General features: G+C 34.3%; 2 protein-coding genes and 1 long non-coding RNA gene across 3 annotated transcripts in view; 1 reads left to right on the top strand and 2 right to left on the bottom strand.

Moving 5' to 3' along the window:
- LOC117108551 (copine-5-like) overlaps window positions 1–9,204 on the top strand; it is a 15,033-nt gene extending 5,829 nt beyond the window's left edge. The window contains exons 7-15 of the mRNA XM_033250594.1: window positions 2,459–2,614; window positions 3,229–3,304; window positions 3,708–3,870; window positions 4,382–4,563; window positions 4,959–5,086; window positions 6,217–6,319; window positions 7,213–7,270; window positions 7,483–7,556; window positions 8,136–9,204. Coding sequence (XP_033106485.1) covers window positions 2,459–2,614; window positions 3,229–3,304; window positions 3,708–3,870; window positions 4,382–4,563; window positions 4,959–5,086; window positions 6,217–6,319; window positions 7,213–7,270; window positions 7,483–7,556; window positions 8,136–8,606 — 1,411 coding nt within the window. The 3' untranslated portion in view covers window positions 8,607–9,204. The remainder of the gene's footprint in view (window positions 1–2,458; window positions 2,615–3,228; window positions 3,305–3,707; window positions 3,871–4,381; window positions 4,564–4,958; window positions 5,087–6,216; window positions 6,320–7,212; window positions 7,271–7,482; window positions 7,557–8,135) is intronic.
- Window positions 9,205–12,643: 3,439 nt separating this feature from the next.
- On the bottom strand, window positions 12,644–14,357 carry LOC117108594. Its single transcript, XR_004445387.1, has 3 exons — window positions 14,322–14,357; window positions 13,563–13,609; window positions 12,644–13,390 (listed from the first exon to the last, which is right to left on the bottom strand). It is a non-coding gene; the product is annotated as an uncharacterized LOC117108594 (long non-coding RNA).
- Window positions 14,358–14,448: 91 nt separating this feature from the next.
- Window positions 14,449–26,242, bottom strand: part of LOC117108550 — an 18,560-nt gene continuing 6,766 nt past the window's right edge. The window contains exons 3-14 of the mRNA XM_033250593.1: window positions 25,298–25,372; window positions 24,231–24,280; window positions 23,903–23,987; window positions 23,699–23,748; window positions 23,358–23,475; window positions 22,468–22,565; window positions 21,884–21,917; window positions 20,608–20,694; window positions 19,149–19,210; window positions 15,905–16,215; window positions 15,641–15,674; window positions 14,449–14,507 (exon numbers count right to left, since the gene is read on the bottom strand). Coding sequence (XP_033106484.1) covers window positions 14,449–14,507; window positions 15,641–15,674; window positions 15,905–16,215; window positions 19,149–19,210; window positions 20,608–20,694; window positions 21,884–21,917; window positions 22,468–22,565; window positions 23,358–23,475; window positions 23,699–23,748; window positions 23,903–23,987; window positions 24,231–24,280; window positions 25,298–25,372 — 1,063 coding nt within the window. The remainder of the gene's footprint in view (window positions 14,508–15,640; window positions 15,675–15,904; window positions 16,216–19,148; window positions 19,211–20,607; window positions 20,695–21,883; window positions 21,918–22,467; window positions 22,566–23,357; window positions 23,476–23,698; window positions 23,749–23,902; window positions 23,988–24,230; window positions 24,281–25,297; window positions 25,373–26,242) is intronic.

Genomic DNA, 26,242 nt, shown 5'->3' with positions numbered 1-26,242 from the left:
TGTGGTACAAAAAGGTTATTATGAGATTGACTACGTGTACATTTTGAATGGGATTCGATATTAAATTTAAATTTAGATGATAAATAAGATGGCGCATACCCTTTTAAACATTTAAAAGTCATTAAGGCTATCAGTTCATTCCATTAACATAAGTTCATTAACATATCAGTTCATTCCATTAACATAACATCAACGGAAGTATTAATATCAACAGACAAAACAATTCTACATAATCTGTTCATTTGAACTTGTAAACAATTAGAATATTGAACATTACAATTTGACCAGACAAAACAACAATATATCAAAAAGAGGTAATACTAAGGACTAAGCAAGCATTTTAAGAGTATGGAGTGGAAGTAGGTATTCCTTTCTCCAAGTCCCTGGAAGCTCCGACGTTTTACCTTTACATGAGCCGTATTTGTTGAATTTTAACAATTTTAGGTGCTGATTAACGTTTTCAGTTTTTGTTAAAAATAAATCAAGGAATACGCGATTGAAATGAACGCAATGATTAATAATTATCACCTAATACATTATTTTGAGTGATATAGATGAATTCGCTGACATTAAAAACATAGGTGTAGGCACCAAAACTAAACATTTGGTCTTATATTACTGAATTTAAAGAACAACTTAATAAATATCCAAATTTAACAATCTTTGGCTGTTAATTTTTTAAAAATTAAATATTAAATATATAAAAATGCAGTATTTTGGTGGCAGTGGCGATAAAAAAAAACTACAGTTTTTTGGCACCATGTCAGAGCCAATAGAAAACAGCAGCTTTTTTCCACACTGTGGCAGTGCGAGTTTGTTACTGCGGCATTGCCGATATTCACTACCATCATTAGCATCATCCTTATCAACAATAACCAATGATTGAAATTTCAGTAAATTTATTCTTTGCTCTCTACTTCAATTTATATACACTCTTATTTTCATATACCGTATTATTCGAATAAACGCCTTGGGGTGTTTATTGTCGAGAAGGGAGAGTTTATTTGAGTGAGGTGTTTATTTTTTTTTTTGGTGTAAAATGGATATGTATATACTAAAATAAACCAGGTTAGAAAAAATATAATACTACTGGAGTAGAATATTAATAGAATGTATTGAGAATGATATTGCTCTCATTACTTTTGTTTACAGTCTTTAGAGGTGGAGAAGGGGGGGGGGGTGGTGTTCATGTGAGGAAAAATTAATGCCCCATGGTTTTAATTCGAGTGAGCCGTTTATTCCAAATAAAGCTCGGGAAGGGTGTTTATTCAAGGGGGAATTTATTTAAAATTAAATGAAGGTGTATTTGAATAAATACAGTTTTCCTATTTATACCGAGATACCTGTTGAGTTTTAATCTGCTGTTCTCCCACAGGGTTCATTATGCTTTATAAATAGACCTTTCCGGAGTGTCAATCAAACTTAACAACTGACTAATCAGAACATCGCTAGGAATACGCGCGCGTTTCACAAACACACGTGTTGTCCCACAAACGCACGTGTTTGCGTATGTTTTAACACTGTCGCCTTGTGGGACCTTAGCAACAATATCCAAGGGGCGGGGCTTAGCGGAAAGGTCCATTACATTTCATTATGAGGCTTATGGACTGGAACTGTTTAAAGCTCCACAAAAGTAAATCCAGCTCATTACTTTGCTCAAGTTCCAAATCTGAACATCATGCTTTTTACATTGTTGTTGCTGAGAAACATGTAGCATATGTCCTTTAAAAAGCTAAATTATTATAATATTCATGATTATCATTTAGAAATCAAATACCAGAACCAAGTTAATATTAATATTTATTTAGTTGTTATTCATTTATTTTTTTTATTAGGTGAAACTGTAAATAATTTATCCACCTGCGATCCCTGCTGTAAAGTGCATAGAGGTATTTTACATTATGCGCTATATAAGTTCACAATTATTATTATTGTTATATATAATAATCATTATTATATAATAAGCTACATTTTTATTCCAAATTTCAGTTACAGTTAAAGGGAATCATTGTTATTTTTACATTAGCAAATCTCATCTACATAATTTGAAATTATAGAAATAAACTTTTATGTAAAATGTTTGGCATGCAAAGCTTTGCTTTTGAACTCTTTCCTATCTTATTAACGACTTTGTTCCCCTTTTTTCTATATGCATAAAGGTGTAACTCTAATGTGGCAGGGGTTTACTAGCCTAAGATGGTAGGCGGCCACCTAAGATGGTAGACGGCCACACACATAGGTTTTTTGGTGGCTGCAACAAAATTGCTGTTTTGCTGTTCTAAGGCCATACTTGCATCTAGCATATGTTTCATCTTAAATTGAACCAAATCTTTCATCCACTTCCATTCCAATTTGAAACAAATAAATAGGCCTATTATTGTAAAAATAGATGACTGTGCTAATATTTCCATTTACTTTTCAATACAGTTAAATTTTGATCTTTTATATATTTGACTTGAATCTCTAGCTTTACCATAGCCCATAAGACAGAATACATAAAGAACACCTTAGATCCAACCTGGAGAGAGTTCTGTATTCCAGTGGCATCGCTGTGTAATGGAGACTATGATCGTACAATAAAAGTGGAATGCTATGATTGGGATAGCGATGGAAGGTATGCCATTTATGTACATTCTATAATTTAATGTGGAAGGGGGTGTGCACAGTGGTGGCGCTGGGCAGGGGACAAGGACATTTTCTCCCATCGGACTGGCCAACACCACAAATTATTTTCTCGTCCAAATAACATTATTTTGATTTTCGATCCCAAATATTGTGGTCTAAAAAGTACATGTTGGGCCATACTAAGCCATAAAAATTCTACCCGTGAACACTACCACAGACTTTTATTATGGGACACTGACCAAGGCTCTAGTCGTCCCGTTGAGGTTTGAATTCCCTGTCAGCCACTGCTGGTCACGCAGCTTTTTATCTTTGGGATTCCAAACAAATGGAACAGGCCAACAAGCCGGGACATATCACAAAGTCCAATTGACAACAACCAAGCATACTGTGCATCCCCCTTATTATGTTTTTGCTATGTCAAGCAGTGTAATAATAATAATAATAATAATAATTATAAGATTTATAAAGCACATATATCCACTGCAGTAGTGCTCAAGATGCTACAGAAGGAAGGAACCAAAAAAAATCACCGGTAGTTTGTTACATAGTTTGTTATGTCTCTTCATTACTTTGGTAACAGTAATGTTGTTCTTTTTTCATTAGTGATGATTTTATTGGTGAGTTCAGAACCAACATGAGACACTTACGAGAGGGTACTCCACATGAAAATACATATGAGGTAAATTAAAATTTGAGGAAGCTATTGTAAAACTATAAATGCTATGTGACGTTTTTGTATTTGACATATTCAAAGATATTTCGACCATTATAAATAATAATAATAGTTCATTCTTATATAGCGCAAGTAAGCAAGCTCTCAATGTGCTGTACATAAAAAACAGAACAGATTACAAATCAGATTATCATGGCATTATCATTATATTACATAAAAAAATCTGAAAATATCATCTATGTTATTACGAACATCACATTCATATATATCATGTACTTTAAAAAAAAAACCTGGCTAGGCTGCTTGTTTAATTGCCTCCTAAGATACCGAGCCTATCGATTTGGCTAATTGTGCCCTAAAATATAGGGCTTTTGTCTGATTGGCTAATTGTATTCTCTATATCTCTTAGCTGATCAACCCGAAAAAAAAGGCCAAGAAAAAAGGGTACAAATCGTCTGGTACTATTTCATTAATAAAATGTACTGTGGAAGCAGGAGTCTCTTTTCTTGACTATATCACAGGAGGAACACAAGTTAATTTTACTGTGGCCATTGATTTTACTGCATCAAATGGTGGGTTTCAATTGATTTGTTTTTTTTTTTTTAATTTGCTGAATCGCATTTGAACTGCATTTGACTGTTTTTTTTGTGATCTTCTACTATACAAATGTCAATAGTTTAACTGCACTTGATTAGATTTTTTTTGTGAACTTTGTGTGATTTTCTACTACATTTCACAATATATTTCCTCAGTAGTTCTCGTATTTGAATAAATGTCAATAGTTGTAATCATCAATGTATATAATATGATCATTTCCTCATCACTATCATGAATATAGTAACTACAGTATCAGTATTTGTGCCATTAACATCATTAGGTGTCCTCCATTTTTAAAATTATTTTTAAGAGTGGCATACTAAAACATGTCTGTGACCACTCTTGTAAAAAGGATTTAAAAAATGGATGCCACTTATAATTTTGGTCTTAGCGTTTTTAAAATTTACAATCATTAAATTATCAAAAAACACCAAAATGACTTCTTGCCTGCATTGAAAATTGACCTTTAACCTTCACTCATTGTAGGGGCACCATCACAGGCTAACTCCTTGCATTACATTAGCGGTAACAGAATAAATGCTTACGAACAAGCCATAATGGCCGTAGGCCAGATCCTACAGGACTATGATTCGGACAAGCTCTTTCCAGTCTTGGGGTTCGGTGCCAGAATTCCACCAGACGGAAGAGTTTCGCATGAATTTGCTGTAGTGAGTAGATTCTACTTCTTAAGCATTCAAAAGTGGTAGTTCAAATATCTAACCAGGATCCAGTTTTTAATATTTAATTGATTAGACTAAATTTTTAATGAAAAATTTTTTATTAATCTACAACTTTCTGGGTCAAAAACTCAATGAATGTGACTATATAGTATTATATATTGGAGCATACCACACTGAACTTCCACTTAATATACTTTTAGATACAACTTCCCTAAAGTGCTTGAATCCTTTCAAGTAAAAATGTTAATCAATTAGCATCTGTAGGGTTGATGCATGTCTACACTGGTGTATGAAGTGTGTGAGGGGATGTGACTGACTTGAGGAGTATCTGTAAAATTCCTTGTGTATATTTTTCAATCAAATTATCATTGATATCATTTCAGAATTTCAATGAACAAAACCCCTTTTGTGCTGGAATCCAAGGGGTAATGCAGGCCTACAAATCATGTCTACCATACATTCAACTACACGGTCCTACAAATTTTTCACCAGTTATAAATCATGTGGCAAGGTAAGTACAGCATGTATGACACTTTACTATGTTATTTTGCTGCCGAATATGCTTTCGTATTAAGCTTCAATTTTAGAGGATCAAATTCATTTGAGTTAGCAATATATTGCTCCAGTAATAACTCTGTTGTCCGATACTAAGGCAATTACTGTACATGTGTCTATAGATGTAAATTGATAATATAAATTGTACAAGTGAGTCAAATGGCTGATCGATTAGGGTAAGGGCGCCACAATGTTCATCCATATTACCAGTGTTTGTTCGAATGGCACACCCACCTATGGTTTTCTGGTGGTTGAGTCTTTTCGTATAAGGCTTATTAAACCATAGGCCTAGTGTACACAATCTGGCATATTGCACTTTAAAGAACCAGTACAACTTTTGAGGTGAGTAAGGTTAACCAGATGTACAAGATACAAGATACAAGTCAACTTTATTGTCAAAATAATACATTCTGAGATATTTGTTGTACATGACATAGAATCGTTCAATAAAGATTTCTTAGAAAATAAAAATTTGAGTCCTGTGCAGTTATCTTCTGAAATTTTGATTAAATAAATTACAAGCGATGTACAATGCTGAATTTTTAAAACGGTTTGTGGATATTTTGTTTTGTTTATGTCTAACCCTTCCCGATCTATTTATGATAATGTCTGAAAATAATGGATGGGATGAATCTTGCATAATTGAATTAAAAATTTAAAATGTACTGGTCCATAGCCCCTGCTGTGGACAGACGAGAGTAGCTGGTACTGGTTTAAGGGCTAGCTCAGACACGAAGAGACTTTTAGAGAGGATAGGCGTGTTACTGTACAAGCTAGACCACATATCAAACGATTTGAGACTCAAACGCTATATAAAACCAACTCTGCTACATTACAGCATGAAATTAAAGCACTAATAGACTAATTATTTAATACACAAGCTTTCACCCTGAAGTCTATGCTGGTTTCACTACAACTGATGAAGCCAGCATAGCCTGCTGGCGAAAGCTTGAAGTTAGCCTTTAAAGTGCTACCAGTGTTTTTATTTCATACGTCTACCAGACTAACATTGCTCTACTATTACATTACATTACAATTGATTGTAAATTTTATATATTACCAATTTTTGTTATGTAATTTTAATAGGTTTGCACAAGCTTATCCTGATGGCTCAAACTACTTTATCTTATTGATTATAACTGATGGCATTATTTCTGATATGGACTTCACCAAGGATGCAATTATAAAGGTAAGTAACTATTAATATTTTTTCTTTTTCTATTTTTGATGTGGACTTGCACACTTATGTACACACATTTTCCAAAAAACATAATTAAAAACAAGCTTGGCTTATACAGTAGTTTAGGTGATTTAATGCCAGTTAATGCACTCCATGATACAGATTGATGTTACAGTTGCCTTAATTATTGTTTTATAGTACAAATTCCCAAAATTTACAGCAATCATTTTGAAAAGAAGCCCCCCTCTTTACTTTGCAGAAGTAGCCTTGAAAAGAAGCCCATCTTGTAAAGAAGCCCATCCAAAGTTTGCAAAAAAAAAAAAAGAAGCCGAGGGCTTCAATTCAAGGTTTTACAGTCTAGTAGGTCATTTAATGGAATCAACTTTATTTTGCCAAATTAATTAGTAAAATTATTCTGGCCTCTCTGTACTAAAGTGTACAGCACCACCACATTCTTATGCTAATTACTCAGTTTTACCATGGTTTAAGATTTAGCAACATTACGTTAGTTTTGGGATGGCAAGTCTCATATTTCCTGACTTAAGGCCTGTTTATACTTCAACGATAATGAGAGGTTTTTACACTAGAACGATTCGATAACGATTTATCGTGTATACGATAACAAAATATTTTAACAAATCAAATCAGATGACGTCATAATCATGGAAAAACGATAAAATCGTTGCTACTACTACGATTTTAATGTTTTACCATGATTATGACATCATCTGATTTGATTTGTCATAATATGTTGTTATCGCATAACTGATAAATCAATATCAAATCGTTCTAGTGTAAAAACCTCTCTTATTTCTTTTCTTTCTTATTGTTATCGTTGAAGTATAAACAGGCCTTAAATTTGAAATATAATTTTAACATACTGAATCTTCTCTACTCTTCAGGCAAGCAGTTTACCACTGTCCATTATCATCATTGGAGTTGGCCCTGCAGAATTTGATGGTAGGTTTCAATGTATTTTTAAGACATTAGGTTTTTAAAAATAATCTCTCTGCTTTTAAATAATTTTGATTGTCCTGCCTGTAGTTCTGTATTTTTAGAGTTTATATTGTATATTTTATGTCCATCCTGTAAGTGGCGATTTTTCACTGTTGGTTTGGAAATAAATAAATAAAAAATAAAATAAAAATAATGGATTTGTCTTGTTCTTGTAGCTATGGAAGTTCTTGATGGCGACAAACAAATTCTTTCTTACAGAGGAAAAAATGCAGAACGTGATATTGTCCAGGTAAATGTTCATACTAGGTAGGAGTTGGTGAAGGCTTGGGACGGATGTGATGGATGTGGGGAAGGTACATCATCTTTGTTGGCTACTTGGAGATCTGATTTTTTTAATTTACTTTTTATCAATCTTTCCATCACAATTGGCTGTACTCTTCTACAAGATTAAAATATGCTACCTATAATTTTTAAGGACTTTGGGGCTGCTGTCGGTGTAAGGGGATATAATTAAAGTCATAATAATATTCATTAATAAATTTTAATATTTAAACAATGATCTTCTTTTAGGTAAGCTCAATGTAAATAATGTTTACAGTCTGTCATGTTGTCGCTGTGCCAAATGTTGCCTAATTTAAATTTCTGGTCATTATGTGCAATTCCTGAAATTATTTTATATATTTTACATAGTTTAGTGTTACATTTTAAAATTATATATACATCATATTTTATCTTGTTAGTATACCTGTGCAATTCGGGATTGGCCGCTATCAGAAGTGCAATTGTTCACCTGTTGTTGTATTGTACATTTGCCTGTGTGAAGTTAAATAAATAGAAAAAATAAAAATATTAATTTTTTAAATTCCAGTTTGTTCCCTTGAGAGACTTTGTTGGTGGTGTAGGCTCTTCATCGAGTGCGATGCTAAGCCAAGCTAGACTAGCCAAGGAGGTCTTAGCAGAGGTACCTGACCAGTTTCTTTCATGGATGAAGAAACACGGCATAAAGCCAAATCCATCTCCTCCTCAGCAGCCAAATCAACAAAGCCATCCTGCACCAACCCAACAGCATAAACCACAGGGCTACCCAGTTCCAATGCAGTCACCTAGCCAACATGGTTACCCAGCTCAGCAGTCTAGCCAATACGGCTATCAAGCTTCAATGCAACAGCCTAGCCAGCAGGGCTATCCAGGTGCTTCTACAGTTCATGCTGGTGGCTCATACCCAGGACAGGCACCACCTCAGTACCAGCAGCCTACTGCTGCTTACCACACCCAGGACCGATTTGCCTCTCAAACTGCAGCCCAACCTACAGCTCCATCAGCCCCCCCTGCATTTTGAGGGACAAAAAAGGATTGATTTTACCATACCAAAGGTGTGCCCAGGCAAGGATGTATGAGCCTTATTGTGTGCTTTAGGTTAAATCCTTTCTACATAAAACGCATGGCCTACCCAGTGGTGATTCCAGAAACCTGCTGATAAACGGTCTAAATAGTCCCGCAGGGGCCCAAATCAAAGGACTTCCAATCAGGATTGGAATACAACCCCTGGTGGTGGTCAAGGGATAAAGATTTTATGGTTTAAATAGTACAAATTGTACTTTTTACACCAAAATACTAGGGACTAAATCTCTTTGGTTGAATGGGTAAATTATTAGTGTCCGTTTGACAATCTCAGGTGGTTTATAATTTTCTAATGGGGTTATAATTTTCTAATCGTGTATATAATAATTCATGATGCCGCACTGAGAATACTTTAAATACAGCACTAGATTGTCCAATAGTAATATTTATACCATAGTAATTATAAGTGGTTATATAGTACAGTATTATAACTAGAAATTGCAAGTGAAGTGCTGAAAAGTACAACTGCATATAAATGTTCTTCGAACAAAATTATTTATGCGAGTCAAGTGAAAATAATGAATAATAAAAATATAACAAATAATGAGACACAACCCATTGTCTATATTAGAACACTTCTCATTGGGTAACAAAGTCGTAATTTTTCATTTTTGTCAAAAAGTGTCTATAGTGGTGAATTATGGTTTAGGTTTTTTTAAATAAAGTTTAAAAAATTTCTATGTATGTGGAAAATGTAGTTGATTACCAAAGGTTACAATTTTTATTTTGAAGACTGCATGGTCTAGGAAGTGTACATTTTTTTATGGGGCAAGTTTCCAAGGGCGGGTTTTCTAGGGGCGAGTGTTGCCAAAGTGTGAGCCAGCGTGTTATTTGATCACAAGTGCGAGACATATCACAAGTGTGAGCCAGCGAGCCATGACGTCACAACAATAAATAGAGACGTTAGCCAGTTGTGCGAGGTGTCGGCTGAGATTTGTGGAGTATTTAAATACAGGTCTCCCTCTAATTAAAAACCACCTCCAATTAAAGGCCTTTGGTTCCAAATGAACAACTGTCTTTTCTTATTATTATTATTTTAGCTGCTAAAAATGATGTCAACCCTGGTCCCAAAAGTGGTGTTTAATTGGAGGGAGACCTGTATTTTAAGAGTACTAAACAGTTGTCTAGCATATACTGTATATCTTAGTGAACCAGGATGAGCCAATTAGACATGTGGTATGCTATTACAGCCTCTTCATGGGGCCTGGGAGTTTTTTGGAGTTTCAGTTGTAAGAAGAATCCTAGGTACACTCTATAATATAGGTAGCACCACATCATACATACATACAAGGTTTTTTATCAATAGGAAATTGAGGAATAAATATCTAATGATATTAATGATTAATGATGTAACTTTTCAGTTTTTTGAGTGTTATGTTAACAGTGACCTCAGGGGGATATGGACCCGCCCGTGTCTTCTTGCTTTAAATTCCCCTTTTGTGATCCATTGATATGGCAGCGAGAAGATAAAAAAATCTGAAGCCAGTCTCATCAGCATAATGGTGGCTTTCCTTATATCAAGTTAACATTTACGTTATACGCTGCGAATATATTTACACCGAAGTGATCGAAAACCCTACGCACTGACTGATTGACTTTACACTAACCTTAAAACTAACTCTCACTATCTCAATGCACTACATCTCGGTGAAAGCATAGCCACTCTGTACAATATAATAATTGTGAACAAGAATGTATATTGGCCTAAAAGTTGTCTTCAAAAATGAAGTTCTTTGTAACTGATTCTTCTATAGCACTATTCCTTGCAGTTACAATTTCCACGCTATGAGTAAATCTATCGCAGCAACAAAAACCAAAACTGAATGAAATATATTGATTCTAATCTTCACAAATGAAGTACACAGAACAGAACTTGTCATTTTATCTTTATTGGATCTCCTCTCATCTAACATTCTCATAACAGATGCACATAAAATAAATACCACATTTCATTTTATCTTTATTGGATCTCCTCTCATCTGACATTCTTATAACAGATGCACATAAAATGAATACCTTGAATAAATGCCCCTAAATTATGGTAAACAGATCTAATGAATGCAACATCATTGTCAACACATTCTATTAATGTTCTATTCCAGTAGAATTACATTTTTTCTAACATGGTTGGGATCAATAAGTCTTATACAGCGCATAATACAATAAAATTGCTTCTACGCACTTTACATGAACAAAAAGAAAAGTAACCACGAAATATCCTAATGTTACATGGAAATCAAACAAAGAAAATGGCAACAAAGCAATAGAATCACTTTCACTGCTCCGTTCTCCAGCACTTTGAAGCCTAATATAAAAGGCTCGCTGGATCAGTACTCTCTGGAGCTCTAGTGAAATCTAGCCTATCCTACAATGATGATACAAAAATCCGATGAGAGTAAGATTGCCAGAAAAGTAAACAAGAGGAGAAAAATATGACGTGAAAATGTGTTTTTTAAGGGACTTCTTAACATTTCAACTGAAGGTTCATTTTTTTATATCCTCCAGAAGGTCATTCCATAAAGAAGCTGATAAAAACAGGAATGATCAATTTTGACAACCATTATGTGTTGTAGTTCCACATTAACAGTGAAATTATGGGACACTTATTTTAGTATAATCATAATATATATATAATATATTTTACACTCAAAACAATAAATATCTCCCTCGAATAAATTCGCCTTCAAAAACCCTTCTGGACAGTATACAGCAATCTCAATATTAACAATACAGTACTATAATATCAAGAACACTATCTAAAAAGCAATTAGATTATTATGTTGTATATATGTGGCAAAGAGAAGCCAAATTAGTCAATGTTTGCAAAAATTGATTGTTATTAATACAGTAAATGAGAGTTAAACTGTAAAATGAGAGCTAAAAAAACAGTAAAAAGATCATTTAAATCCTTATGAAGTTTCAAGCATTTAAGGAAGTTTATGATATCGGGCATTTCTCAGGCAAAATTATAAATAATCGTTAAAAATTGTTGTTTTAACGTTAAAAATGGGGAAAATTGTATACATATATAAAGGTTAGTTTAGTGCAATAAAATAGATTTTAAACATTTTGACATTCCAGCATGTTTTTGCCATTTTCTCAAACACGATTTGCAAAGAGTGACTGGTTTGGCTTGTCTTTGCCACATATTTGGTTTCACTTTATAAATTATATTCATCTACTCACATACTCAATATATCAATTAAAACTATGGATTTTATATCTTTATTTGATTTCATCTGATCCAACATCCATTCAACCATTATAAGAGATGCAATAAAATTTATCTAAAAAGCAATATTAGATTATATATTATATTATATACATTATATTCATTCATTTATATTAGTAAAATAAAAATATTTTGTTCTAAAAAAAATATATAGATGCACTCTCTAGTAAAAAGGCCCATATCTGATTAGATTTTTTTCCCCCCATAAAATCTTAAATCTTCACATTTTAACTAGTAAGGTGGGATTTTTTTGTACCTTGTTTTGCAAACTTATTTTTTTAAAGATTGTCAGACAGCGGGAAAATAATTTTGTTATTTATCTTCAAAGAGTTTTGCCAAAAACATCCAGACGGAGAAAATAAAAATAAAATTTTACTGGTGAATGTAAACAGTGTAGTAACGGGATGGTTAAATGCTTTAAATTTATATATTAGGAAGAAATATACTTATCGTTTTTGGAGATGTCAAGGCAATGACAGATAAAATGGAATACTTCTGAAATTTCCCAATTTTTTTTTGTGGCAGCAGGTGTGCTAATTGTCAAAAAAACTTTTTTGGAAATCATTATGGCGGTCAGCAGGTTCGCTAAACAAGATATAAAAAATTATTGCCTAATCTATCGGAACATTAAAATTCCCACAATTCCAGAGCTGCAATCAAACTGGCTCTTCACTTTGACCCCATACCTCAGTTGGTTGTTCTTTTATATTTCATTTCCTGCAGGCACTTTGTTTTACATTTGAATTCACAATCATTTACAATTTTTAGAATATTTTGACCTAACATTTATTTTACTAAAAGAGATAAAATAAAATTTAGATAATCACATTAGTAAGTTTACTACAGACATATATATTAGTTATCTGGAGGTCATGGGTTTGAGTCCAATCCAAATCACTTGCAAGTTTTTCGCAACTATTTGGGGACGTAGGGAGTATTCAGTACAATAACATGTCAGGGAGGGCAAAATTTCACCTTTCACTCCTATATGTATATACAGTTAAACTTGCCTACAGTAAGTCATATAATTCGTTCTAAGTCGATCTTATTTTACATGCCAAATTGTTGTTTTCCATTAATTAACAATCTGTAGGTCAAATTTTATCTACGTTGATCAATATTTTAATGGAATTTTGGATTCAACTTAGGCAGGTTCAACTGTAGCAATCAAATACAATAAATTGACAAAATTTCCATTTCTAAAAAAACATAGTATGTAACCAGATGCAGTTTATTGTACCTAGGATACTATAATCACTACACTCTATACGCTTAAATACACTAAATTAACTCATTGGTAAAACTATCCCCCGCCGGAAACCATCCCGGATTTTCTAAGGTTTCGGTATCATTTGGTACTGGTTCCAAAGTTTTGGTGCAGCAAGGTCATTGCATACATAAGGTCTACCGCACTGGAATCCCTTTGAAGCTTGAATGTTATGGTCAAGTTGCTAGGGCAAACATAACCAGGATTCACCACCAGGGTCCTCCTAATGAAAAATGATTTAGAATATTTTTAATCTTCCTCATTATCAAAATTTCAGCCATATATTTGTTTTGTATAATACAATTATTTTTACCAGTCTCTTACTTAAAAGACAATGGTAAACACACAGAAAAACAGCAACAAATTAAAAACAGAAAATATAAAAATAGCCGTACCACTTCGACGCCAAATGGTAGAAGTTCTGGTATGCGTATGACACCACCTAAGAGATAATGAAAATTCAATTTGTATGGAGATCCACAATATAAATTCTGTAAACATCTTCCTGCATCTAAGTTATTAATTTAATATTGAATTATTGTTTCCTCTATCAATCACATAATAACGAATGTATATAATGGTTTAAATGCTATATAAGTTTAAATGCTATATGTGTAGCACTACATTTCACTAATTATTAGATTCATAGACAATCAAAAATATATTAACAACCATTCCAGTCCAGTTCATCAATCTACATACACTAATTCACTATCCTACTAGGAATCCACAGATATTTACTGTCTTAAAATCTACAATTGATTTTGAGACAGTAATATTTGTGGATTCCTAGTAGAATAGTGAGTTAGTCGTTATAAAAATAAAATTTCATTTTTATTCGAAATCATTAATATTGGCGAGCTAATCAATATTGGTTCACTAAACAAGGTATAAAAAAAAAAATTGCAATTTGGTCAAAATCTATGTATGCCGAGAATGTAAGACGTCCGGCAGAACGGTCACGCATGAGTAATTCTGCTCTAGCGTCGCGCGTCATCGCACCAATCAAAAGCTCCCTATTATCTTACCAAGATGTTTGCCAAAGACGCAAAAAAGTGGTTAGCATCAACTCAAACCCTTAAGCACTTGATCTGAATTCTAAAGTCTGATAGCAATATTACACTGCTTAAAGGTGTGAACCTTGGTAAACTTACCTCCTCTATCTACGTCTGGTGGCTCTTCCATTTCCTGAAAATAAACAAATACACATTTTCTTATAATCATGCGTTTATATTTTTTTAATATTCTAAAAAATAATGAATATTTATTCAATTACTGTAATTAAATAATACTAACCTCCTGAATTCCATATGGAACTGGAAGATGAAATGGCTGTACACCTGTAAAAAAACAATTAAATATATAATTACCATAATTCATCACAGGGGGTTCATTAATTAATTGAACACAACATTTTAAAAGTGACACCTTTATAGCTTTGTTGACATAAAGAAGCCACTAAGATATATATTTTCTAGCAGCATCCTTTGCAATAAGGAAAAGTCTTATTCCTTCGAATGCTAAAGGGTGTTAACACACTGGCTTGAATGCACTGCTTCTTGGATTTGTGTGCATGGCTCAATTTTCCAGTATGCGCCCCTTCAGTCTGCCACTGGTTAGAGGGTGGCAGATCAGAGGCTGTACATCACATGTGGTTACAAACAAGTGGCTGTCAACAGCTATACATTATAAGTGGTAGCTTACAGGTGGTAGATCAAAAGCTTTACATAACAGGTGTCTAATCACATGTCAACACATGCATGTAGACTGATCGCACCTTCCGCAAGGAAGTGGTCTGTATCTGCTTTGAAACATGACTGTTAAGACTTGAATCAAGAAGCCTTATTGCTGTATCACATTGTTAAAAGTATGAAACTTTGGAATAGTTTGACAATACATTCATGTTGTAACATAATTGATTAAGCCTTTTCAGGTTCATTATTGACATTGTTTTATACTGTTTATTTTTTAGCTATTCCGACCCTCTTAACATTATAGATTTAGTGTCAGAAAACAAGAACAACATAACTGAATGTCATGGGTAAAGTAATGATGAAAAATAATTAAATAAACTAAATAAACCAACAAATTTAGAGCTCTGACTTCTGTCTCGCAAAAGCAAAAAGCCCATGACATTCAGTTACGTTATTATGGTTTTCAACCAACAATTAAATATGGGAGAGTAATGTGGTTACGTCATCGACAAGCTGCTGAGTGAGTCGTACTTTAGATGTAACTGGCCATGCGTGAAATCAGCAGGTAGACGACGACGTTGGCTTGAAAACACACTCCCTTGTTACGATACGAAGACAGAGAGGTGAACAGGGCTCCGGGGAATATCCTAAATAGTGTAGTAGGTGAGTAATAAAATTTGTTTATTGTTATTACCACTACAACTGACACTAAATCTATAATGTTAAGAAGGTCAGAATGGCTAAAAAATAAACAGTATAAAACAATTTGGAATAGTTACCTCCTGTATACATGACTTGCTGAGCTGCTGTTTCCTGCAAAAAATAAAAATAAACATTTTTCTTTACAATGATGTGTTCATCCATATTTAAACAAGTTCTCCAAATCTTGAATGCTCTGATGAGGGCATTATAATAGAGGCAGTAGAGTGTGTTGGCCTTAATGTCTGCCAATACAAAAAAGATCTATTAATCAATCAATCAGCCGGGTGTTTCTAGAGCTCCTTCAAAATTACACAGTACAGTAAATCAGCAAAAAAGCACACGATCAGCAGGGTATTCCTAAAGCTCCTGATCAGAACTAAAAAAGGAAACAATAAGATATACAATTTAATAAAGTAAAGCATACTAACCTCAATTCCGTATCGAATATCATCATAAAATGGCACTGTTGTGTGGCGACTGGTGTTTTTTTCTGGAGTGGGCCTTGTCAACTTTTTCTTCTTTCTCTTTTTCAATTTCTTTTTCTTCTTCTTTGTGGTTCCCTGTTGTTCAGTCTCATCAGTTTCCTCCTGTATACAACTTGAAGAAATCCCAGCTAAAAGCTCTTCAATATTCGCAGCTGAGCACAGGATTCCTAGGAAAAATGAATAGGGAAATAGTTAAGTCTTTTAGCTTAATGTTCTTTTACATGCTTATACCAAAATAAATAATCAATGGTTTAGCATCGGGTACACCTAATATGTTATATTGTTTGTATGTTTATTCAAATATACTGTATATCTTCTTTTAATATACAGTATATTCCATATGCTGCATAAAACCTCCACTTCTTGCCCAGTTGCTTGCATTTTGCTACAGTTCTTTCTATGATATATTCTTGGGTTTGACAGATTGAGCTAAGAACCAGCATTTGTGGTATAGCCTAGCAATAGTTTGCATTATTATCTAAATGAAAGGTTCCATTGAGTTGCCATAGAGGATGTTTGTTGAACCCTGCACTCAATATATTTCATGTTCAACAATCCACAAGGCTCAGTTTGGCCCTTGTTTTCTTTATTTTACTTTCTGGTGGGGCGATTACCACACACAATGTGGTGTGTGTGTTGCACGCTCATAATACCATATTCATCCCTTATCTGCAGTTAGAAAGCTTGTACCTTGCTGTACCAAAATTAATCATGGGGTTAGTCTAACAGTATTGTAATGAATGATGCAGAAACAGAGCACTTCTTTTTTTTAAAGTTATATTTTGCCATTTGGACTCCTTCAGCCAAAATCAACACCTCAATTATCAAACCTCAAAGACTCATTATGGACCTGCAGTTGATCCAATTAAGTATCTAACAGCCACAAAGCCGAGCTTCAGGCGATTCGATGAATCGGAAGCATCAAAAAGTGTCTTGATCCGAGGTCAACTGAGATTCTGGTTCATGCCTGAACTGCTTAACTTACTGCTCCACAGTCCAACGGTAAAGGACATTCCCAAAATTCAAGAGTGCAAAACATTGCTGCCGTTTGGCCCTTAAAACTCTTGAATGACAAGTATCGCCCCTGTGCTAAACCTACTGACCGTTGCTGATTCACAAGATACTTTACATATTTTTATGCTCCACCAAAGTTCATTTTGACTCATCCATCCATATAGCAATAAGTGGTCTCTAAGTTTTCTTCTTGCACAATCAATGCAACCCTCAACATGTACTTTTGCTTGGGCTTCATGTTTCCTGTTGGAATGCCTTGCCTTCTCACATCTGACACCTTACATCAGTTTATTCAACCTATATTACAAACTTGGCTCTCCAACATGTTTTTTTCATAATTCTGGCCTTTTTGTTATATTGTATAGCATTATCAGGGGTTTCCCTTAAGGTTTTTTTTAACTAGCCAAGTGGACCAGTGAATTAATATTTTTACTGGTCCTCAATCCCTTTCACTAGCCAGGGGCGGATCCAGTGATGTCCAAAAAAGGGGGGCGAAATTTGGGCCGATCGAGACAACAATGTCCTAGGGGGTCAGAAAAATCTTTCTGTTGTCTCTGTATGGGAAATTATGCCGCGAAATATAAATACAGGAATCTATTTGTATGTACAATACGATGTTCGCTACGATGTTCGGTTTTCAAGAAAGATCGGTTTGTGGAACATTTCTATTGAATTCTTTCCGAATAAGGCAGGCCAGTTAGGGCCTAGCCTAGGCATAGACGCTAAAAATAGGCTTAGCAGCATAGGCTAGCCCAGTGAATTCGGTATGACTAGCCTACGAAAAAAGTTTTACCATATATTTACCATATACTGTAATACGTACAGTACCTGTTGTTCAGCTGTAGTGTACAGCAAATTGTATTACTGTACCAATAAAATGAATGCTTTTATATTTTTTTTACTTGCATTTTCGGTCTGACATTTTTTTCTAATTAAACTGTAAACAACACATTCTTCGTGGTAACGACGATGCGACTTCTTGTTGTAAATATCAGGTCGCGCCTCCTAAACTCTGCCCGCTAATTGGTTAATTTTTTTCGTGGGGTCATGTTGCTGGGCAAAAATCCCATGTGCTTGGCTGTGGTGACGTCAGATCGCCCAAAGTTTCATAGTCAGCTTGCTGACAGAGGAACAAGCTTAGTGTAAACCGATAATTTTTTAATTAAACAAATTTATTAAAATGAATAAGAAACCCTCGTGGTTTTGTTTTATTTTAGAGTAAAATCTAAAAATAAATCTAACAAATTAAAATTTTATTCTCTGCAAATTCCCTCCGTAATTAGCAATGTTTTTGGGGAATGTGAGTGTAATTTACATGTAGACTGATATATGAATCTAATGACATACCAAATCCGAATTAAACGTCTACTGAAAAAGAGCCGTCGTAGAAACAATTGCTTTGCGTTCCTTTTTCATTTCAGATTGATTACAGTCGATTTTGAAGTATTCATAGGCGATAATGCACTTTATTAAAACAATGGAAGGTGTAACTTTGACTTTATCCAACTCCGTGCTTTATCTAACATTTTACTGGCGTGTCGTTTTAATTATTAGATAATCTCCATGGCAATGTTATTGGGACTGTACGAACGGTTCATTTCGTCTGGAAATCGTTGTGTTGTTTATTAACTTTTTGTCCCACGTTGCATTGTGGGATGGATACATGACATGGATGTTTTAACTTCACGGCGCTCACACAGACGGAAATCAACTTCTCCTTGTCGCTATACATGCGGAGAAGGTGATTTCCCTCTGTACGTCTAGCCTAGCCATGGATTCCCCTCTATGGTCTAGGCTAGTGCGTGATGTTCATCGGTTCGCCTTGAATGACCGAGACCATGCTGAGACCGAGGTTGTTCGTAGCGGACATTAACACATGACAATAAACAGAAAATAGCGATCTTGTTGACATTATCTGTGTGAAATATTTTGTAAAGACATCGTTAAGAGGCTGTCTCTTATACACATCTAGATGTGTATAAGAGACAGTTAACAGGTCCGCCATACATTTTACTAGCCATTGGCCAGCGGACCAGCGTTATTTCGAACCCTGATTATACAGTATTTCATTGAGCATTAATAATACCTGTACTTGTTGGTGGTGGGGAGCATCTATCCATAGGTTGACAGGGTTCAGTTATTTCCGGACTTTAAGATATAAATAATTCAAGGAAGTGATTTTCTAAAATATTCATAAACATGCAATGTACTCTACATGCATCATAAGAGTAAACATAAATATTAAACGAACAGAGTTTCTGGGTTGTAGCTATAAAGTAAGGGTGGGTGGGTGAAACATTGGTAAATTCTAAACAAAAAAGAGTGGATTTTAATGATGGGCAAGGGGGTTATTAAATGTGAGTGGCCATAAAATTTGATTTAGACTGACTGGAAAACTGTGTGATCTTTCCACTTCTGCCCTATATACCTCATCTTTGAAAGTTAATCAAAATAGATTGTGCATAGAATGGACACAGAATGTGTTAGCAAACGAAACAGCTGTCTTGAAAATTATTTATTTTCATGGAAATGACAAATATGCTTCAGCTTTCTATTCTGTTTAAGTCCTGTCTACACTACCAATTTTCATTTGACAAAAAACGTGTGACACATTTAAGTATGTCACACGTTTGACAAAAGTGTGTGACATACTTAAATATGGTCATGATGACATCACATCATGAACATATATAGGCACATCATGACTATATATGGTCATGACATCACATCATGAACATATATAGGCACATCATGACTATATATGGTCATGATGACATCACATCATGAACATATATAGGCACATCATGACTATATATGGTCATGATGACATCACATAATGACCATATATAGGCACATCATGACTATATATGGTCATGATGACATCACATCATGAACATATATAGGCACATCATGACTATATATGGTCATGATGACATCACATCATGAACATATATAGGCACATCATGACTATATATGGTCATGATGACATCACATCATGAACATATACTGTATAGGCACATCATGACTATATATGGTCATGATGACATCCCATCATGACCATATACTATTTAGTTGATTTATGTTACCTTTTAATTTCATTTGTGCATTGGATTTTTATTCTTTTACCTCACTTTATCATTTCTTTCATTTCCTTGTTCTTTTTGTAATTTTGTTAAATTATATTTTTACTAAATCTGAACCTCCAGTATTGAAATGAGTATATGAAAAGATTTGTGATGTATTGTATATGGGCATACCACAGTTTTGATAATTTGGACATGTACTTTAGATTTTATTAATAATTTAATATATTTATCCATGGTTAAGGATTGCCAATATATATGTAAGCAGGACTTATTAACTGATACCACCTATAGCAGCTAATTAGGTCCAACATTCTCAATTTCATCCCCGAGGGCCAAAACCATCCCAAGCCCCTGACTGAAACAGTTAGTACACTCAGAGACAAACCTCTATTTATAGTATACAGATTTGTATTGTATCATGAAAACAACTTAATAAAAAAAATACAGAAAGTGTCTTACTTTAAAATACCAAATAACATCAAAAACAGGAAACTTAAAATTAGCGTTTTTGGGTCACCATCAGATTCAATCTGTTCATTCTCGTTTCTAAAGAAAAAAAAAGAAGATTTCTTTAATGTTATACCATGGAGGTATTATTGGGGAGATCACTCGAAAAAGCTCTGCGCAGGCAGCATTAGGCAAATGGGCCAGGATGAAAACTGCCGCAGCAAGTGAAGTAGGTTTGCGTGATGCCATTGAAGTCTAATGTGTTCTCCACTACCAAATACTCAACAGGTTTAGTTTACCAAAAAATAGAACATGGCGAAATTGAGTTCACCTTCTTTTTTCAATGTGCACTACTTACAGTCAATCAATATGGCTGCGCAATTGTTTCCACCTTGAAGCTAATACATTTATCATTCATGAAATTCCAAACATATAATATTTCTACAAACAACGAGTTTCAAATTTAATGAAACATTTACATGTGAGATTTAAAAGTATGGTATAATTCCACTTGAATTTGCATAAATTGGATAAAACTCAATAATTCCAATTTTAACAGAATTAATGAATGATTAAGGATTAAAACGAAGTCATTTTAGTGTGAACGAGTGTGGACTATTAGAAAATTCAATCCAAAATAAGAGTAATTTTCAGTTTTAAGCTGCCTTAGCTTTATAGACGAACAAATCGATCTTTAGACAAAATTATAATGAATACAAAAGTAAATCTGTTCCTAAAATATACACATAATAACATACTAGAAGTACAAAAAAATCCAATCAGGGGAACATTGATAAGTTTAAAGATATTTAATGAGTTAAAATCTAACGGTTTATCGCACAACTGCTGTGTTGAAGCATAAAAAGCATGTCGTTGCCAAGTTGTTGCTAAGAAAAAATGTGAATTATAGGGTAATACGCCCGCGCGCAATTCAAAAGCAGGGAAAACATTGGTTTGTCGCGTCAAAGGGATCTGTTACCGAGTGATCTCTGTCTCAATAATACCTCCATGCTTATAACGCCTTTCACAATATGATCTGTGCATGGCCGAGCAGGAAGACAGAGGCATCGCTAACTACAGACATGGTTTGGTTTGGCAGAACTAAATCTCAGAAAAGGACTTAAAATGGAAGGCCAGTGTACAAGCCTGGCTTGTGAGCATTTTGGAAGAGTATGTTATGGATCATTTCAGGCCCGTCGCAACTCAGCACAATGATGCTGCAAGTTATGGGTTATTCTCCTACCAAATAAAATTAAGTAACTTATCAAGCAATAAAAATATTTGTTACCCATGTTCATCTTGTATGTTTCCACAGACAGCATCTGCAATCAAATGAAGATTATGGAACTAGAATTGATAAGAAATCATCTTCCCAATACATTAAGATGTATCACATGACCTTTAACCTAACTATATCTGTCAAAATTGGAACCTTCACTCTCATTACAGTACAACCTTGTGAAAACAATGTTTCTCCTCTTATATGTATTAAATTTTACTCTTCCTTTTTTGCCTTCCCCAGAAGAGCTTTAAAAATAAGTTCGCTAAACAACTTATAAAACTCTTGCATAGTAGTGATTAGAATGATGAGGATATGGACTAAATAAAAATATCATCGTCAACTCGCATTACAGTTAAACTTGTCTAAGTCAACTTTGCCCAACTCGATTAATTTCTAAGTCAATCTTATTTTACATGCCAAATTGTTGTGTTTTCTATTAATTAACAATCTGTAAGTCAAATTTTATCTAAGTCGCATAATTTTTCAATGTCATTTTGGATTCGACTTAGACAAGTTCAACTGTATTTAGGGGATGTATAAACTATTAAAAGACTAAATACAGTACAATACATATCATTAAAAACATTTACCTTCATCACTAGGTTGTCTATTTGTAACTATTATAGAGTTTTGGGCAGTACACTCTCCAGTTTCCAGGGCAACCTCAGTCAACTGAGTGAACACTGACCTAAAAAAAAAACAAAAAAAAAAAACTAGACTTGAACCCGTTAGTTAGGTGGTGATCCACTGCACATTTGAACTTTGACACTCAGGGTGCGCTCGAGACACGGATTGAAAAATTTATGAATGCTCAAAATGTCCTAAAATGTGCTATAATTTAGCATGTATAAAAAAAGCAATTTAAACATTTAAAGTTTTACGCACACGTACACGCCCATCATGACGTGCATGTGGACAGTAAAGGCACAAAAATTGAACCTTGTCAAGTGTCATTCAATTAAAAACACCCGTTGGTCGGTAATGCCACATGAATTTTTCCTTCATATGAACTATATATCAGTCTGATAGTGTCGAAATACAGTCTGCCGCCCTGTCTCAAATTTCTCAGGTCGGTAATGCCGCACAAATTTTCCCCTTCATATGACATTCAACCTTGACCTGAAGTTTATGCTCGTTGAATATGATTTAGAAATGACGACATGGCTATGATAATATGGGGGTCATCAAAGATTCGAGGAAAGAAAGATGAGGGGTAAAAAAAAAGCCATTTATTTTGAAAAGAGAAATCATATTCATTAAAAAGAGTACTCACTTGTCATTCAAAACATATAATGAAATAAATTCATAAACTACAAAAAAACTTCATATAACAATATTTAATGTATTACATAGCTTCAAGTATCAAATATGATAAAGAGTCTGAAGCAACTTACCTTTTAAACCTCCTAAATTGTATTTGATTAACTACTGTACTTACAATAGAAAAAAACTAAACAGAATTTCATACAGAAATACTTACTTTTGTTGGTCATCCTTCTCTAGTTGAGTATCTAACCCAGTGACTGATTGATCTATATGAGTATCTAACCCAGTGACTGATTGATCTATATGAGTATCTAACCCAGTGACTGATTGATCTATAAAAAATATAAAATCATAGTTTGATTTTTGTTAATTTTCTTGTACCTTTTTTACCCCATTACGGCAAATATATTTAAGTGTATATTGACCCACAAGCTTGAATATTGTTGAATTTGCCAGGTTTGCCATGATTGAAAAAAAATCAAAAAAACATCAAAGCACCATGAAACAAAAACAGAATCAAAATTAAAGTTCATCAGTATACAAATAAGTTTTTACCTTTGTCCAAATCAACAGTCCCATACCCAGAATCATCACCCTGAAGGTTCCTATAGAAAGAATAATTTTAATCATAGTTAATGCACACGAAGTAGCAACTCACATAAATAAAAATCAATATCAAAATATTGATTATTGTATTTGATTAACTACTGTACTTACTATAGAAAAAAACTAAACAGAATTTCATACAGAAATACTTACTTTTGTTGGTCATCCTTCTCTAGTTGAGTATCTAACCCAGTGACTGATTGATCTATATGAGTATCTAACCCAGTGACTGACTGATCTATAAAAAATATAATATCATAGTTTAATTTTTGTTAATTTTCTTATACCTTTTTTACCCCATTACGGCAAATATATTTCAGTGTATATTGACCCACAAGCTTGAATATTGAATTTGCCAGGTTTGCCATGATAGAAAAAAAAAACAAAAACATCAAAGCACCATGAAACAAAAACATCAAAGCACCATGAAACAAAAACAGAATCAAAATTAAAGTTCATCAGTATACAAATAAGTTTTTACCTTTGTCCAAATCAACAGTCCCATACCCAGAATCATCACCCTGAAGGTTCCTATAGAAAGAATAATTTTAATCATAGTTAACGCACACAAATAAACTTACATAAATAAAAATCAATATCAAAATATTGATTATTAAAAACTTAATAAAAAATTGTTACGTATTTATTAAGATCCACACTGAAAAAGGCATGTGAGCAGATTCTGCTGCTATTAAATGAGAAATTAAAACCGGAAGCAACAAAACTAAGAAAGCACGATTGCTCAAATATTAGGTGGGTGGCAGACTGAAATTTGTTTTGTATTATCTATTGCGGGAGCTTCGCAACCTGGACATTTTGTAACCAAAGCATTTCAGGTCTCAAAGTGTCAGGTTGAAAGGTACCTGTGGTGGAGTAGCAAGAGGTCTTTTGGTTCCGTGGAGGGTCCAGGTGACAAAATGTTGACTGGTTACAAAATGTTGACTTTCTCATAGATCTTTCTTAAGTCATAATTTTATAAAAATTTTATAAACTGTACAGTTAAGTTTTTTTTTTCTTTAAAATTTCACGCAGAGGTGCCTCACAAGGCAATCTCAAGCCTTATTAATGAGGCACCTCTGGAAACATAATACTGCAAATGAATATACAGTAGCACTTGGCACAAAAAAAAAATCAAGATTTTAAAGATACACTGTTAGATAGATAGGTCAATGGTAACCTTATGTTGTTGTATTTTTAATGCTTCCCTTTTTATTAATTTTATTTTGTTTCCTTTCCCACACAGACTTGCAGAACAATTTTTTTGAAATAAGTCTTCCATGTAAAAAAATTGTGTATAAATAATATTATTATTGTAGTGATGACACTTGCAGGTTAAACAGGCCAAGCCCTCATTGGAAATGACTCGTCGGACCAAGACATGAACACAAACATGCTCTAAACTGGACCAAAATTGCCCCGAAAATTGCCTTAGGTTTTGCCCATGGATCCAAGCAGCGCTAAATAAACACTGCAAATTGCCAGACCTCTTGTTGGGCCTCTTAGTACCCACTGATCATAGGATTTGGTGGTTCTACATTTAATACTCACCTTGGAAGTGGTGACTTGTCTCGCCAGCCTGCAGAGGATTCATCACTTGATTCTGATAGTACAAGCTCAAGGCCACTAAACATGCAATAAAAAACATAGTAAAGAGAAATACATTTGTGTAGCATAATGGTAAATCTCTATAGTTTGCTGCATATGGGTCATGCGTGGACAAGCAGCAATGACCAGTGAGCAGAGAAAGTTGGGCGCTATATAAATTTTGGTTTTGAATCCCCGGCCTCGAGCTTGGGAAACCAAACCATTCCTGCTGCACCAAACCACTTTCACAGTGGCTCTTGGCTATAAAAGTAAACACCAGCAGTGACTGATTGTCAACGAATCTCATCAATGACGACCATGTGTCTTCCGAGGAAGACAGGTACTACAATGCAACAGGGATTTAACAAACTTATACTGGGAAAAAATCATAAAATCACAATCAAAAATAAAGAGAATGCCTTTAATCTGCATGCATGAAATTAAAGTTGAATTTACAAATCTTCCAAATTACATTAAGAAAACTACTGTCAGCTAAAAACAGGGCCAGTCTTAATCTGAATTCACATCGGATCAGAACCGTTTCCCAATGCACTGAATGCCAGCACCCCAATCAGGGCACAATTTAGTACTAGTCCGTCGTACAATCCCAGGTAACAGTCCCACATGGGGCCCATATGCAAAATATCTGGGAAAAGTCTTATGGGCTACCCCATATTTTTCCTTTATGGGATCCGTCTGGGCAATCACATATGGGCCTTGCCCATGGTTTACCCATATGGAGCCCATATGCCAAATATATAGGCAAATATATATGTGAATGCCCATATTTAAAGTACATGGGCCCCATATGGTAAATACCTGGGCAGATAAATATGGAAATGCCCACATTTAATCCGCATGGGGCCCATGTGCCAAATATCTGGGAAAATACATATGGGCATGCCCATA

Source organism: Anneissia japonica, unplaced genomic scaffold (genome assembly GCF_011630105.1).
Source record: "Anneissia japonica isolate Jap-2015-1 unplaced genomic scaffold, ASM1163010v1 scaffold287727_len1644234_cov201, whole genome shotgun sequence".
NCBI lineage: Eukaryota > Metazoa > Echinodermata > Crinoidea > Comatulida > Comatulidae > Anneissia > Anneissia japonica.
The sequence above is the reverse complement of the archived record's forward strand: the minus strand, read 5'-3'. Positions and strand labels throughout refer to the sequence as shown.